The 14,559-nt window shown below is 53.7% G+C and overlaps 3 protein-coding genes across 3 annotated transcripts; 1 reads left to right on the top strand and 2 right to left on the bottom strand.

Moving 5' to 3' along the window:
- Positions 1–125: 125 nt before the first annotated feature.
- Positions 126–5,338, top strand: CPAR01_12647 (AMP-binding enzyme; the record flags this gene model as incomplete). The annotated part of the gene is made up of 5 exons (XM_060496902.1): positions 126–278; positions 2,804–3,444; positions 3,575–3,999; positions 4,055–5,178; positions 5,252–5,338. 5 exons carry the CDS (start codon positions 126–128, stop codon positions 5,336–5,338), a joined length of 2,430 nt encoding a protein of 809 aa, XP_060344435.1.
- Positions 5,339–6,036: 698 nt separating this feature from the next.
- On the bottom strand, positions 6,037–10,020 carry CPAR01_12646 (KH domain-containing protein; the record flags this gene model as incomplete). The annotated part of the gene is made up of 4 exons (XM_060496901.1): positions 6,037–7,007; positions 7,060–8,009; positions 8,063–9,357; positions 9,412–10,020. The coding sequence occupies 4 exons, from the start codon at positions 10,018–10,020 to the stop codon at positions 6,037–6,039; spliced, it is 3,825 nt and encodes a 1,274-aa protein (XP_060344434.1).
- A 1,451-nt stretch (positions 10,021–11,471) lies between these two features.
- CPAR01_12645 (uncharacterized protein) lies at positions 11,472–11,675 on the bottom strand (the record flags this gene model as incomplete). Its single annotated transcript, XM_060496900.1, has 1 exon — positions 11,472–11,675. The coding sequence occupies one exon, from the start codon at positions 11,673–11,675 to the stop codon at positions 11,472–11,474; it is 204 nt and encodes a 67-aa protein (XP_060344433.1).
- Positions 11,676–14,559: the final 2,884 nt, after the last annotated feature.

The following is a 14,559-nucleotide window of genomic DNA, read 5'->3' as shown; positions in this document are numbered from 1 at the left end:
AGATGGACGGAGTGCTGCTATTAATTGCTCTTTGACCGGCGGCCACACGATGAACTCTCACCGCGTGCGGTCCGGATCTTGACCTGAGCCGTGTTCGACCACTTTGTTTGGTTTTTGTGGTTTCCATGACAGTCCCCTTGGCCACCGCAAAGCACGCCGTCGCCATGGTGTATATGAGGGGTTTGATGTTTTCTGGTCTGCTCCCAGTATCAAGCTGGAACAACAAGCTGAAGACGTTGCAAACTCCTGGGCCGGGCTTCAGCTACTGGTGGCTCACTGTGGCCATAGCTTCCCCAACGTTCAAGCGACATTCATGCGGGCTGGCCGTGGACTTTTCTTCATGACGAGGACCAAGTCTGACTCAGGCGCACGATTCGGCAGGATTGGGCAGAGCGTCAGCACGACATATGTCGGCAGTTTCGCAACGTGGGGATAGCCTCAAAAGTGGTGAGATGCGAGTAGCAAGTCAGAGGCAAAAGGATCGCAGACAGGAAGCTCGGACGGTTGGTTGAAATTGTGTGATGAACCGAACTCTGTCTTGGAGGGAATTCGGATAACGAACGGGTTGTCGTTTGGGGATATGCCCAAGATGCTGCCCGTCCGCATAGAGCAGGATCGTTGGAGCAAAGCAGGGTTTGGCTGCAGGTGGATAGAGACAGTGGCACAGTGGCACTCAGATGCCAGGGAGCCCACTGGAGGGAGCCTCTTTTTCTTTGCTCTGGCCTCGGCTGTCGGCGCATGTCCGCCGCATGTGTCAGCAATTGAGGCTGGAATTTGCACGTGAGCGGATGAGGAACCCAGCCATTGTCAGTTGTCAGCAGAGTCGCGTAGATAGGCGAGGTTTGACAAGAGGAGCTCCGAGACCAAAGAAGCCGTGTTTCCGTGGCGGTCGGGGTTATCTACGGAGTATTCGTTTGTGCTCTGAACAGGCGTCGCGGCGCGAGTGGTTCGGTCCCGGTTTTTTTTCGAGTCAAAAGGCCTGCAGAAAATAATTTAACAAAAGCCCATTTCGATATCGAGATGTGGACCAGAACCTTTCCTCGGGCGGTACGGGTACGCCGTCTTCATCGGAAGTTCTCTGCAGATTGCAGATTGCAGACTGCAGCCTTTGATCTTGGACATTTTCCGACCTTCCCTGCTCGGACTCGAGCGTGGGCTGCCACCGACACCGAAGCCTTCTGTCATGTGCTTGTTCATTGTCTAGTATTTGTGCGTCATCATTGATGGAGTGTAGCATTGTTGAGCGTTGGGGATAATTGTTGGAGAGAACAAGTTGCCAAGTTGTCAGCATAGGCGGGGAATGAAGGTCATCTGGAGAGTGCCCAAGACCAAGTGATGAAGTGTTGAGAACGAGTAAGATTTATGACACAGACTCAGAGTAAATACCTAAGTACAAATGAAATAGGCAGGAAAGAGTTGTCACAAGAGCAATTGGTCCTATCATATTCTCAATAGGAAAGCACGAAACAAGGTAATGAAGAAGGTAAAGGACAGGCAAGAGCGATCTCGCATCTTGCATCTTACCCAAGGAACGTGCCAAGCCGAGGAGGAGCAGCCCAGTTTCCTCCCCTCTTTTTTATCCGCACGCTAGCAACGGCCCTGGTGCTGGTTAATGGTCCTGACTGAGCAGCGACCGGCGGGTTGCATTTGGCCCACAAGAAGCTGCCATTTCACTCGGTCTTCGCTGCTGTTGAAACTCGTGAGGCCGAGGCAGGTAAGATTCTTCTCCAGGTGAGCACCTAACGTTGCAGATGTAAAGTGTGGTGGTTGAGGAGGAGGAAGAAGAAGAGCTGTCTACTCCGTAGTGCTGTGCCACGGGTGTACGTATGCCACTCCGGCTCTTCCAGCTTCCAGAGCTTGCCACATTGGCCAAGGCTGACCAGAAAAAGGTCATATGCCCCTATGCTGAGACTCTCTGGAATCGCCGGAACAAGATCTGATTACCAGATTCTGCAGTACATAGCTGCAGCCAAGCAGCCAAGCAGCCAAGCCGTCGTGGCTGTCCACGATCCAAATTCTCGTTGTCGTCGTACGTTGCAAGCAAGGTAACGTAGAGGCTGATAATAATCGACAGAGGTAGCTCTAATTAGCTCTCATGTCTGCGGCCACCAAGACAAATGCAGCCCCGGCCTGGCAGGGAGCTTGACTAGTGGCTCAGCATTCCCACCCCAGGGGCAGGTGTGCTTGAGATGTGCCCAGACAATATGCAATGGGAGAAGGGGAATTACCTCAGAAATTCGGAATGGGGGACAACATGAAAGATACGTACCTTACCTGATGCGCGGGAGACCCACCCAAGCATCGGCCGGTGGCGGATCTACCTACCTGCGACATCCCTACCCTCAGTACCCTGTAGTGCAGTCCCTGCCAGCTGCTGCTGCTGCACTGCTGCAGTGCTGTTTGCCTGTCTATCAGCTCCAGACCCCATTCCATTGGATGCCCCATGCTCCCCAGCTCTCAACCGTGACGCAATTAAAGTCCCGTTGCCCATCTTTTGCTGCGCACCTAACTTTTGCGCCTCCTGCCCGCACACACGCACGTACTCACTCAACGCACTGCTCTCGAGTCTCGTGTGCCAGCAGCTACAGCTACGGATACAGCTACGTAACCCAGCCGACAGCCAGCATTTCCAAGAAGCTCCTCCTTATCGGCTCTGTCAAAGTCTCACGTTCCCCCTCATCTTTGCCAAATATTTGCGAGAAAAAAAGCTCCGACCATACAACCCTTCCGGCCAACCTCTTCGACCACCTCAAAATTGCAAACTTACTGCCGTCATTCACCTAGCTCACCTCGAAACCCGTAGCTTTACCTCAGAGCTCCCTCCCCCGCCTCGGCCCATCCGTCAATTCCGTGTCCGTTCATCATCATCATCGTCCCTAGGCTTGCTTCCGTGAACTCTGCCATCATTCCGTCCAACATCACCGCCGTCCTCGTCCTCCTCGTCGCCATCCTCACCGCTCTATTCTACGCCAGACTCCCTACGAACCCCACCGCCGCCGATATGCCAGACTACACGACGGGCGTGATGCCCTTGTACCAAGTGCACAAACCTCCCTTCTCTGTCGAGTCGCCTGGGTACGAGCGCGTTGAGGGCGAGACTCTTCCCCGTCGCCATTGGAAAGCCAAGAATGGTCTCCGAACCCAACCCCATCCCGACGTTCACACCGTCTACGACATTGTCAAGCGAAGTGCCCAGGTCTACCCTAACGAGCCTGCCGTTGGCACCAGGAAGCTCGTGCACCTTCACAAGGAGAAGAAGAAGGTCCCCAAGAATGTCGATGGAGAGGTCATAGAGGTTGAAAAAGAGTGGCAGTATTTCGAGCTGTCCCGTTACTCTTACCTGACCTATGCCGACCTCCTCACCTATATCAACCAGATTGGCTCAGGCCTGCGGAAGCTGGGTCTGAGCAAAGGAAGCAGAGTCCACCTATTCGCTACCACAACGTACGTCCGAGAGCAGAACCCTCTTTGTCCTACCTATCCTCCCAGATCCAAGGTCCCGAGCACTCCGCACTCGAACCCCTCCGAGTCTGGGCCTGCCGAGAAGAAGCTAACCCGACCTTCTGGAATCTAGTGCAAACTGGATGGCCATGTCCCACGCCTGCGGCTCCCAGTCCATCTCTATTGTCACCGCTTACGATACCCTCGGCGCCAGCGGCGTCGAGCATTCGCTGCTCCAGTCCAATGCCGATGCTATGTACATCGACCCTCAACTCCTCAAAACAGCAAGCGGTGCTCTGAAGAAGGCCGAAAATGTCAAGTTTGTCATTTACAACAACAGCTCCCTCTTTTCCGATGGCACTGAAGTCGACGCCTTCAAGAAGGCCAACCCCGATATCAAACTTGTTAGTATCGAGGAGGTGCGTGCATTAGGCGAGGAGAACCCCGTTGAGACCGTAGAGGCAAAGCCTGAGGACTTGTTCTGCATCATGTACACTTCTGGTTCCACGGGTCCGCCGAAAGGTGTGCCCATGACTCACGCTGGAACTGTGGCTGCGAGTAAGTCATCTTTCTTGAGGTTCAATATACTGCAGATGCTAAGTGTTACGCTCAGTTACTGGTCTCTGGACCTGCGTCGAAGAGTGTGTCAGCAACAAGGAATATGTTCTGGCATACTTGCCCTTGGCCCACATCTTTGAACTCGTACTGGAAAACCTCGTCTTGTTCGTGGGTGGCACCCTTGGTTATGGTAACCCGAGAACCCTTTCGGATACGTCGGTCAAGAACTGCGCTGGTGACATGCGCGAGTTCCGGCCGACGGCCTTGGTTGGTGTGCCTCAAATTTGGGAGACGGTGAAGAAGGGTGTCATTGCCAAGGTCAACAGCTCTGGCCCTCTCATCAAAGCCCTCTTCTGGGGAGCCTTCAACTATAAGACTTTCATGGTCAAGCACGGTCTTCCCGGCGCTACCATCTTTGACAATGTCGTCTTCAAGAAGGTTCGCGAGTTGACGGGTGGTCGTCTCCGCTTCATTATGAATGGCGCGAGCGGTATCTCGGATGGGACGAAGCACTTCCTGTCCATGACTCTGGCGCCTATGTTGACAGGTTACGGACTGACCGAGACAGCCGCCAACGGTGCCCTCGGTGACCCCCTGGAGTACACTTCCGATGCTATTGGTTCTATTCCCGCTGCTGTTGACCTCAAGCTCGTGTCCATCCCCGATCTGAACTACTACGCCGACTCCAACCCTCCCCAGGGTGAAATCTGGGTCAAGGGACCCGCCGTGCTGAAGGAGTATTACAAGAACCCCGAAGAGACGGCCAAGGCCATTACCGAGGACGGCTGGTTCAAGACGGGTGACATTGGCGAGTTCGACAAGGTCGGCCACGTCAAGGTCATTGATCGCGTCAAGAACCTCGTCAAGATGCAGGGTGGAGAGTACATTGCCCTCGAGAAGATGGAGTCCGTCTACCGCGGCAGCCCCTTTGTCGCCAACATCATGGTCTACGGCGACGGCGAGCACTCCCGCGCCATCGCCGTCGTGGCTCCCAATGAAAAGGTCCTCGCCGAGGAGGCGAAGAAGCTTGGTGTTGATGAGCACAGCATGCACACTGACAGCAAAGTCGTCGACGCCGTTCTCAAGGATCTCATCTCCAACGGAAAGAAGGCTGGACTCTCTGGTCTTGAGATTGTCGGTGGCGTCGTCCTCTGCGAGGAGGAGTGGACACCCGATAGCGTAAGTCTCCCCCCTTCCCCCCAAAGACCCCCCCTCGCTCCATTCATCAGCATCTAATAAGTTGGTTTCTTAGGGTCTCGTCACTGCGACACAAAAGGTGAACAGAAGAGCGATCAAGGATAAGTACAAGAAGCAGATGGATAAGGCTTTTGGCAACTAAACTGGTCATTGCTTGGAAGTACTGATAGCAAACTCTTTGTTGGCATATACTGCTTGGAAATGGAGTAGTAATGGAAAGTAAGCGAAGCGAAGCAGAGTCGCGGGGAAAGGAGAGGGAGGAAACCGGAAAGAGATGGAAAGGAAAGGCATGAATTGGTCATTGTCCTATCAACGTACCAAATAATTCTATCTGGATATGTCTGTACACTATTACCCAATTACTATTGCAAAACTCCTGCCTTGTTCTCCTCAAGCTGATTAGTAGGTTAATCCACGCAGTGGGAAGCATGGTTCAGGACGGTGAGCGGACGAAGATCCTTTTCTACGGCCTTCTTTCCCCCTTGCACAAGAAGCCAAGAGAGAATTTCCTTATATTCATTCACAGATTCTTTGCGCAGCATTTTGAGGAACAGCAGGTAACTTTGATCCAGATTTTTATTCTGTTGATGGTTGTGTATATATCACATTGTTCACGCATAACTACATCTCCCTTTAAGCCCATACACATGGAAGACAGGCGACATACATCTCATGATACTACTGCCGCCTTGCTTCCTTTTTCGTTCTTTTCTACCACTCAAGTGGCTCTGCTTCCGGAGAATCGCCAAACCACTCCGTAGTAAGGGCGCTTAGTTGGTCCCTGAAGTGTTGGTAAGACCCCTCCTCTGTTGCAATCGCCGGAGATTCACGTCCAGACTTCTAGTCTCGGGGCGCACGGGAGCTAAGTCCCTCTCTCACAGCCTCGAGGATCAAGTCCTTGGCCTTCTCAACGCCATCGGCGCTACCGACAACCTCAATCGCATCCTCCTTAGCATCGTTACGGGGGACGTTGATCTTGCAACCGCTCTGCTTGCGGATAGAGTTGACCTTGCTGCCACCCTGGCCGATGACATAGCGGTAGGTCTTGGGGTCGGGCAGGACGAGGTAACCAGTGTGGGTGTTCTTCTTTGCCTGCTCGATGGCGGAGGCGATCGCAGCCTTGGCCTTCTCGAGGTTCTCAGGGGAGCCACGAAGCACCCAGGCAATCTCGCCATCCTCGCCAGCAGCGCTGTCCACAACCTTCCAGGAGTGGGCGTCAGCGGTGGCATCCTCGTCATCAGTGATCAAGGGCAAAGCACCACCGTTGCTGCGGCTGGCGGCGGCGCTGGGCTTAGGAGGAAGGGCCTGTCCAGCGTGGTCGACCGAAACCTGGTGGTTGTTGCGGAGCTGGCGGAAAAATTGGCCGTTGTTGGAGATGGAGTGGTGAAGGCTGCGCGGCACCTGGAGGGTCTCTCCCTCCTGCTCCTTGACGAGCGAGGCGACGTGCTCCTTGGCCTTCTCAACATTCTCGGGACGACCAGTGATCTTGACACCAGTCTTGCCATCACCCTGACGGGGAATGTCAATGGAAACGGTAAACTGGGACTCGAGCTGACGCTTAGCGTCTCCGCCACGGCCGATCAGGGTTCTGTGCTTCTCGATGGGAACCTCAAGGATCTCAGTGACCTGGTTCTCCTTCTCTGCGACAATCTCCTGGATACGTGCAACGATTTTGTTGACAATGTCGGAACGGCCCTCAACCTTGATAGTGTTGCCATCAGCCTCCTGCTTGGGGAACTGGATGGTGCGTGCAAGCTCGCGGCGGTCATCAGATCCACCGGCCTTGACAACGAGGTCGCGGAGGTTGGCGCCTGGGTAGTGTTAGTTAAAGCTACAAAATTCGATTGGTTCAAGTGATCTTACCCCCAGAACCGATGAGAGACTTGTGGTGCTTCTTATCCACCTCAATAGTCTGCACAACGGTGTCGTTAAAGACATCTCGCTTCTCTTCGAGAGCCTTCTTAGCAGCAGCAACCTGAGGCTTGGTACCCTTGATCAGAATCTCAACAGTCTCGGCATCGCGAGCACTGGGGATATCAATCTTGGCACCAGTTGCCACGCGGAGCTCCTCCAGTGCAGCACCACCCTGTCCGATAATGGACGGAACTTGCTTCTGCTGGACAGACACAGTCGCTGTGAAGGAAGTGTCCTTAAGGTACTGGAGGAGAGACAGGATCTCGTCGCGGGCCTCATCGGCTCCCTTCTTGGGACCACGAACAATGACCTCGTCGGGCTCCTGCTGACGCTTAGGCTTGCCAGCATCGCTGCTGGCATCGGCATTCTCCTCGTCCTTCGCGTTCTTGCCGGACCGGGGGAAGAAGATCAAGACCTTGTACTTGCTTTGCAGGCGGTTCGTGACGCTGCCACCCGCACCAATAAGCTCGCGGTGGAACTTGGGGTCGACCTTGAGGATGTGGGTGACCTCGTCGGCCAGAGTGCGGCCCAGCGAGCTGATGTGGGCCTTGGCGGCCTCAGCCTTGGCCTTGGGGCCCTTCAGCTCGACCTGGCCATCTTGAACCTGGATCTCGACGTCGAAACGATCACGGAGCTCCTTGATGTTGGAGCCGCCCTTACCGATAAGGTGGTTAGCGTACTTCTGGGGGAAGTCGAAGGACATGGTGAAACCACGTTCCTTCTCGTCCTCCTTCTCTTGCTCGACAAAGGCGACGACCTTGGCCTCGAGGTTCTTGACAGCAGAAGCGGGACCACGCAGGTTGACAACGGTGCCGACCGAGGAAACGCGGATGGGAATCTGGTCGTCGGCGCGGTTGGCCTGCTCCTTCTTGATGAAGCGGCGGAGGCGCTCGTGGAACCTGTGAAATGAAATTAGCTAAGACGCTCGTGCGAATGGGTCCGACACACTCACTTCTGGGGCACATCAACTGAGGCAGAGGCGATCTGCTCCTGCTTGTTGATGATATCCAAAATCTGCTTGCGAGCCTCCTCCAGGCCCTTCTGGAAGGCCTGGATCTCATCCTGAGAGGGACGACCGGTCTTGATCTCAGGCTTGGGCTCGGAGGCAGAGGGTCCCTCGAAGACAAGAAGAACAGGAGCCTCGGGCTCGCCAGACTCAGGAAGGATGACGTGAACGCCGTGGCTGTTTCTCATACGAGGGCTGACGTCCTTCACCAGGTAGTTGTGGTAGAAGGGGTCAACAGGAATCGGGGCAATTCTGGCAGGAGGAATGGCATGCACAAGCTTCTCAATGGCCGACTGAGCCTGGAGAACGCTCTTGCCGTCACGAGCGTACAGCTCATAGGGCGAGGCGCCAGCAGAGGTGAACGGAGTGTTGATGTGAGTGTTGTGAGCACTCTCAATGTCGTCGAACAGATCGCGGTGACGCAGGTAACGGGTGACGTTGCGAGCGTGGGTGTTGACACCTCCAGGAGCGTTCTTGTGGAATCTGCCAATGTCGAAAGTGGAGAACTGCATGTTCATGGCTCTGTCCATAGCAGTCTCGACACCCTTGGTGAGCTGAGCTGCGGGACCAATAACAGTTACAGAGTCGTCATCCTCGTCAGTCGGCAAGAGAATGGTGCAACCAGTCTGGTTGAAGAAATCGTCGAGAGTCTCGCCGCGGCGGCCGGCGATGAACTGATGACGACCCTTCTGCAGACTGAACTGGTCGATGGCAAGCTGGTTCTGGAGCTCCTGAACACGGCGCTCGATCTCGGCGCGCGCAGCCTGGACAGCAGCGCGGTCACCCTGAAGCTGAATGTGGTTGTCGGCGGCAGGGACGAAGACGGGGCGCTCACCCTCGTTCGCGACAAGGCTGCGGCCACGAGGAGCCCAGATCTGATGTGCAGGAACGCGGACTGTGACACCGTTGTTCTCGTAGCGGCCGATGTGGCTGTTTCCAGGGCCCGCAATGAAGGGGTAGAACTCAGCCGGGATGCCGCGAAGCTTGCTGTTCAGGTTGGCAGTACGATCTCCGGCAATCTTCAAGATCTCGTTACGAGCAGAAGCGGCGGACAAAGCGTTGCCCTCGACGAGAACATCGATGGTGGAGTCATCATCCTCGTCGATGGGACCGCTGCCCTCCTCCGCCTTAGGGAGTTGAACACGGGCGCCAGACTTCTCCTGAATGGACTTGATGACAGAGCCACCCTTTCCAATGATGTGAGCACGGGCAGATTGGGGGATCGGAACCTTGATGGTAGTCTTCAAACGGGACGTCAGCCTGGGCGCGTGGAGGAGAAAGGATTGGCCACCTACCTTGGTACCAATTTGCTGGACGAGGTCCTTGAGGGCCTGCTGAGCAACGTCCTGGGGGCCCGTGGCATCGAACTTGAGTTTTCCGTTGGGTCCGTTTGACAGAGTGATGTTGGCGCGCGACTTGCGGTTGATGTCCTTCATGATATCAGGGATGGGGCGCTTAAGCTGGTTGCGCGGGAGGATGAACTGGGGATCCAGGACAACCGTCTCGACGTTACGGCCAGGAATCGACATCTTGGGGGTGGCAGCTCCCGAGGCGGGAGTCGAGGAGCGGGAAACACCGTTGGCGGGGGTAGAGGCGTTGCTCTTGGCTCCCCAGATGGGGGTGACGTTGGGGCCAGCGCTCTTGCCCTTGGAGGTTCCGAGCTCGGGGAAAAGCTCATGGGAGTGGGTGTCGATCTTCTTTCCAGAGGCCGAGGCTTCCTTCTGCTTATCAGCAGCTCTGCTCGAGCTGGGCTCGGCCCAGGAAGGAGCGTCGCCGGACTTCACGGGGAGATCCTCATCGGGGACGTCCTCGACAGTGGGGTGCAGGTCGGCATGGGTTTGGAGGAGGCGCTGGGCAGCTGAAGTCTCAGCGCCGTTGGCAACAGTGGAATCGGTAGAGGCCATTATGAGGCGAGTTGACTATAGTCGTCGTGGTAGAGAGAAGAATTCGATGGGGTGGTGGGAATAGGAGAAGATCGGTATATCTGCAAGGGGTAGCGATACCTAGTTAGCTGATGTGTTCTGCTGAAGACGCAGTTACGGCAGGAGCGTTCCTTGAGGGAAGGAGGTCAGAAGAGAAGAAAAAGAGAAGAATACTCACAACTGATGGTATATACGGCAGTGGGACAAGACCAGTAGAATCAGACCTCCGATGAAAGAAGACTGAAGCGTGAGAAACCGTAGAGCAGCGAGTAACCGATGGGAAGATGGAATTTGATGCTGGCTTAGAACATTGTGACCCGAACCGGCAACAATAATCGTATCCAGGAAGTTGAATCGGGAAAGAGGGAGTTGGCGAAGGGAACAGGCCAACCAATTGATGGTTTGAGAAGTGGGAGGATAGGTTACGGAGATGGATTTGAGGATTCGGGGGGAATAAGGGTGAGGTGGAAGATTCTCGACTCCACGATGGTCGAGCTGTTCAATTGGAAAGTGGAATTTCTGGCGCGGGCAGGGGTGCTACTTCCAGAAAGGTTCCGCCTACCAGAGGTGCTCCAACCGACTCCACTCTTGGTGACCCCACACTTAGCCTCAGCCACAACCTAAATTGTTAGAGTGCCCAGGCCCAAAGGGTCAGCCGTTGCACCTGGAAGGCACGATGGCCGGATGAGAGCTCCGGCGTCACGTGGGGCCGCCTGCCGACTTGGGCCCGGGGTCGGGTGTCCGCATATATCTCCGGCCTCCGGCGCTTGGACAACGATGATCCGCGAAATTCCCAAATAGTTGAAGCTATCGAGGACCGAGTCGTCAAAGGTGGCGCCGTCAAGTATTGACGCCGCGGAGCATGGTCCGTCTCAAGAACGTGTCCATTCTGGAGGTGAAATACCCTTGCCGGATTCTGAAGCTGGTCACGTTCAGTAACCTACGCTCTGTGCTAGGAGGACCTCTCGGCTTCTTTGAATGCTTGTCTCAATTCGTCTTCATCTCGTCTCGTATGTCTGACTACCTCGGCAATCTGCAGGGTAAGCGCAATTGAGGCTTGAGACGTCGTTGACGAGAAGCAAGGCCTATGTGTCGACAGATCGCGAGAGACACGTTGAATCGTTGAAGTAAAAGTTGAGAAGTTTCTAACCGGAAGCTTGGTTGAAGCAAAGAGAAATTTACTGGAGATAATCCATTACATATACTTGAGGCGGACGATGTAGTTCTGTTCTACTTCCACTTTTCATCATCAGGATTCGAGTTTGCAAACTTTTAAGCTTATGGTAAGGACCCTTCAAAGAATATTTCAGACCTCCGACTAGCAATATCTTTCCGAGTCATTCATCAGCCTGTCACTCCCCGTCGTGAGTTACCCAAGACTCGTCATATATATCTAGCCGTCCTCGCTCCGTCCCCAATGAAGATAAGTCGCCTTACATCATATGCCATAGAAAACTGACAAGCCTATGATGGCTTGGACAACAGGCAGCAACAGTGGTATTTGTATGGCTCCTGGTGCTCTTCTGCGTCCCAATATGTTTTACTAATGACCTGCGTTGCATCGCAAAGTGCTGATATGTAGAATATTTGTGTAGGACAACCAAGCCTTCCGGGCAAACGGCCGAAATTTCCAACATGAGGAGCTGTAAGTGGTCTTACCAAACCATTAGAACTATTCAGATGCGGAGTTTGCAAAGCGATAGAATATACATCGCAGCAACTCCGGACTCTATCAACATCAGTCCACCCACCTGGCATACAGAAGGGTGATACCCGGATCGCCTCTCGTCAGAAACTCACTTCCAGCCGAGAGATCTGGACTCTACCTCGTCGATCTTGAACCGATAGTGTGGTTTACCCAATCGTTTTGATCCCTCGGCTGGTTATCCGACGTAAAGTGTCGAGTGCTTGTCAAAGGGCAAGCCGTATGGTGCAGTGACGATTGCTAGAGAGCTTTTGGTTTGTGTATTTTCCATGTACAAACAAACATTCATGCTTCATTCTGTCCGACATGGCTAGACAGACATTGGCAGCAAGGAGAAAAATGATTCGATCAAAAACTTCATCTCGTGAGGTCGTCCAGCTAAAGAGGTGCGACTTTCTCGTCAACAATCAGTGTGCCATCGTAAGCAAGTGGGAGTCGATGCGAGAGGTGGGCGATCATACAATCCGCATCCCACTTTGGCCAAGATTCCTGTTCTTACTGACACTACTATCGCCGTCATTAACTTGCAAATCCACACTCTCCATAGTCCTTTCATATGGCCCCTTCGAAAGTATCAGCAACGATCTATCAAAAAAAGGAAATGGAGACATAGCAGGGGAGTCATCTACGTGTTGACTAGTGGTGCAGCATGCTGTCATCCACGTGGTGAGATCCTCACCATCCAGCAGACGGAGGTTTCTTGTTCCCACAAAAGCATTGTGAACGAAAGAAACTTTTCTTTAGACTCAGCCTTTCCTCCCCAGATGACCAATACCTTAGATGAACGTGTGAGTCGGACCCTTCATGCACCCGAGAGTTTGGGGCATGATGAAGTTTGCCGTGTATGGACGAGTCTGCTAGGATCTACGCAACCTTATACCTTCCTCCTCTCTTCCCCTTTCCTGGTCAGGAAACATTGAATGAGTCAACTAGTAGAGAGGTTCCCAGGGCCGGAATTCCTCACGCGCCTGACAAGGTGGTCGGCTCGGAGATGTTGGCCTGGTGGCCCCTCGACATGACCGTGACGCACCCTGCTCAAGATTTAGAAACGGAGATCGCAGCCATGTTTCCTCGCAGATAATCAACTGCCCCGCCGGAACCTGGGATCTCGAGTTCGCGTCATGAGAGGGATGATCCATGAGTCTCCTCAGCATGACTATCAAGCCCAAATCGCGGGGTATTCTGAGCAGGCGGCAAGGCATTTTGAAGCACAGTACGGCCCGACAAACCTCCCCTGGGATCGAACCCTTGAAGGCCCAAAGTTGCAAGCCACCACAAAGTCAATCATTGCACATGTGTATACTCACCTTGGTCTGGGTATCGTGTACATGCGAGATCAAGAAACCGCACACAATTGCGTGAATGCGTGGTGTTGGCAATGAGGTTGTCTTACAGTAGCTTTCCTCGAAGCTTCGCCGAGACTGCTGGGGAATGGAAGCAATATGACGACCAAATCGCGGGTTGCTCAGACCTCAAAGCACAATATCCATATGGAGCCAAAGCAGTCACAAGCAAATGGCAAATATAGATCAAGGACCCTCATCTCCTGGCAATCAAATGACCTCCTAAGACGCAATCAGATGAAATGGACGAGCAGGGCGCGGCGGGTAATCCCCAGAGGAGCCCTGCAATTATTTCCACAGACACAAACCGTTTACTTTGGTGGGCATTTCTCGGCATCCCCCATCTCTTCGTTCAGACTAGTACGCGGGCAAACGGGGCCTTGCTTGACTGGTGTAACGGCTTTTTTTGATTAAGAACAGAAGGAAGAGAGAGAGATGGAGGGGCTCAAAATAAGATCATAACGGCCACACTACTCTTGGAAGGGAGATGGGAGCCAGCCACGGTTCGGTTTCGAAATCCTTCTCTCCAAGTTGAGCGCCTCATTAGTAGATCTAAGATGACCTCTCGGCACCAGCACTATCGCTGGTGCACACCACCAGGCTGCACGGACGTTGGCGATGGAATAGGGACGGACAGAGAAGGTGGTGGCGGTGTATTCGTTAAGTACGTAGTATGGGTCGCCGCCCAATATAATCTCTCGTTTGAGCAAGGAGTGAAACCTTCCCAATCAGCAAGGGTCTAGAGGGCGCTGAACGGGAAGACGGGCGGGAAGACGGAGGTAATTAGGAAAATTGTCGTGATTCTTCAAGGATTCGTGCAGCCAGCCGGGGATGATATTGGTCCTCATGGACTGGGGGTATATGCAGACACTCGTGACTGGCAGATTGGATATTGAGGAAGGGAGAAGATTAAGATATATATCAATTGCGATGTGTGAGGGAAAAGAGACACAAAGAGATGAATGAAGCATTACTGGACCCTTTGTGGAGCAGAAAGCCCAAGTCCCCGATGGTTTGAAACAAAGATTCATATTCCCTAGGAGGCCAGGAACGCGCATTGGCCAACGAAGCCCCGTTGTGAAATTCTGGCCAGCGTGAGAGCATGTCAGACAAAATACGTACTCTATAGGCTATACCTTCAAGTTCGGTCCTGATCTTACCTAAGGTGGGTAGCGTTGTGCCTCACAGTGGGATAATACCAGTTGATCCCTAGATATTATTACACGACGGCCCGGCGGCGCAGTCCGATCAAAAACGAAGGTTGTAACTTACCAAAGTAGCCTAGATCGTCGTAGCGGATGGACGACGATATATTCTAGCCTTACCTTGTGGCAGGCTGGAAACCCCAAGGAAGGTGAAAGGAAGGAGCGGACGGGGCGGGTGGCCGAAGTTTACCTTTACATTTCTGAAGTCCTTCTTCTGAACCGTGAGGCATGTACCGATATCTTAGGCTGCCGATTCGTCAGATGACAG

Source organism: Colletotrichum paranaense (assembly GCF_030867605.1).
Source record: "Colletotrichum paranaense strain IMI 384185 chromosome Unknown Scaffold_11.1, whole genome shotgun sequence".
Classification (NCBI taxonomy): Eukaryota; Fungi; Ascomycota; class Sordariomycetes; order Glomerellales; family Glomerellaceae; genus Colletotrichum; species Colletotrichum paranaense.
The sequence above is the reverse complement of the archived record's forward strand: the minus strand, read 5'-3'. Positions and strand labels throughout refer to the sequence as shown.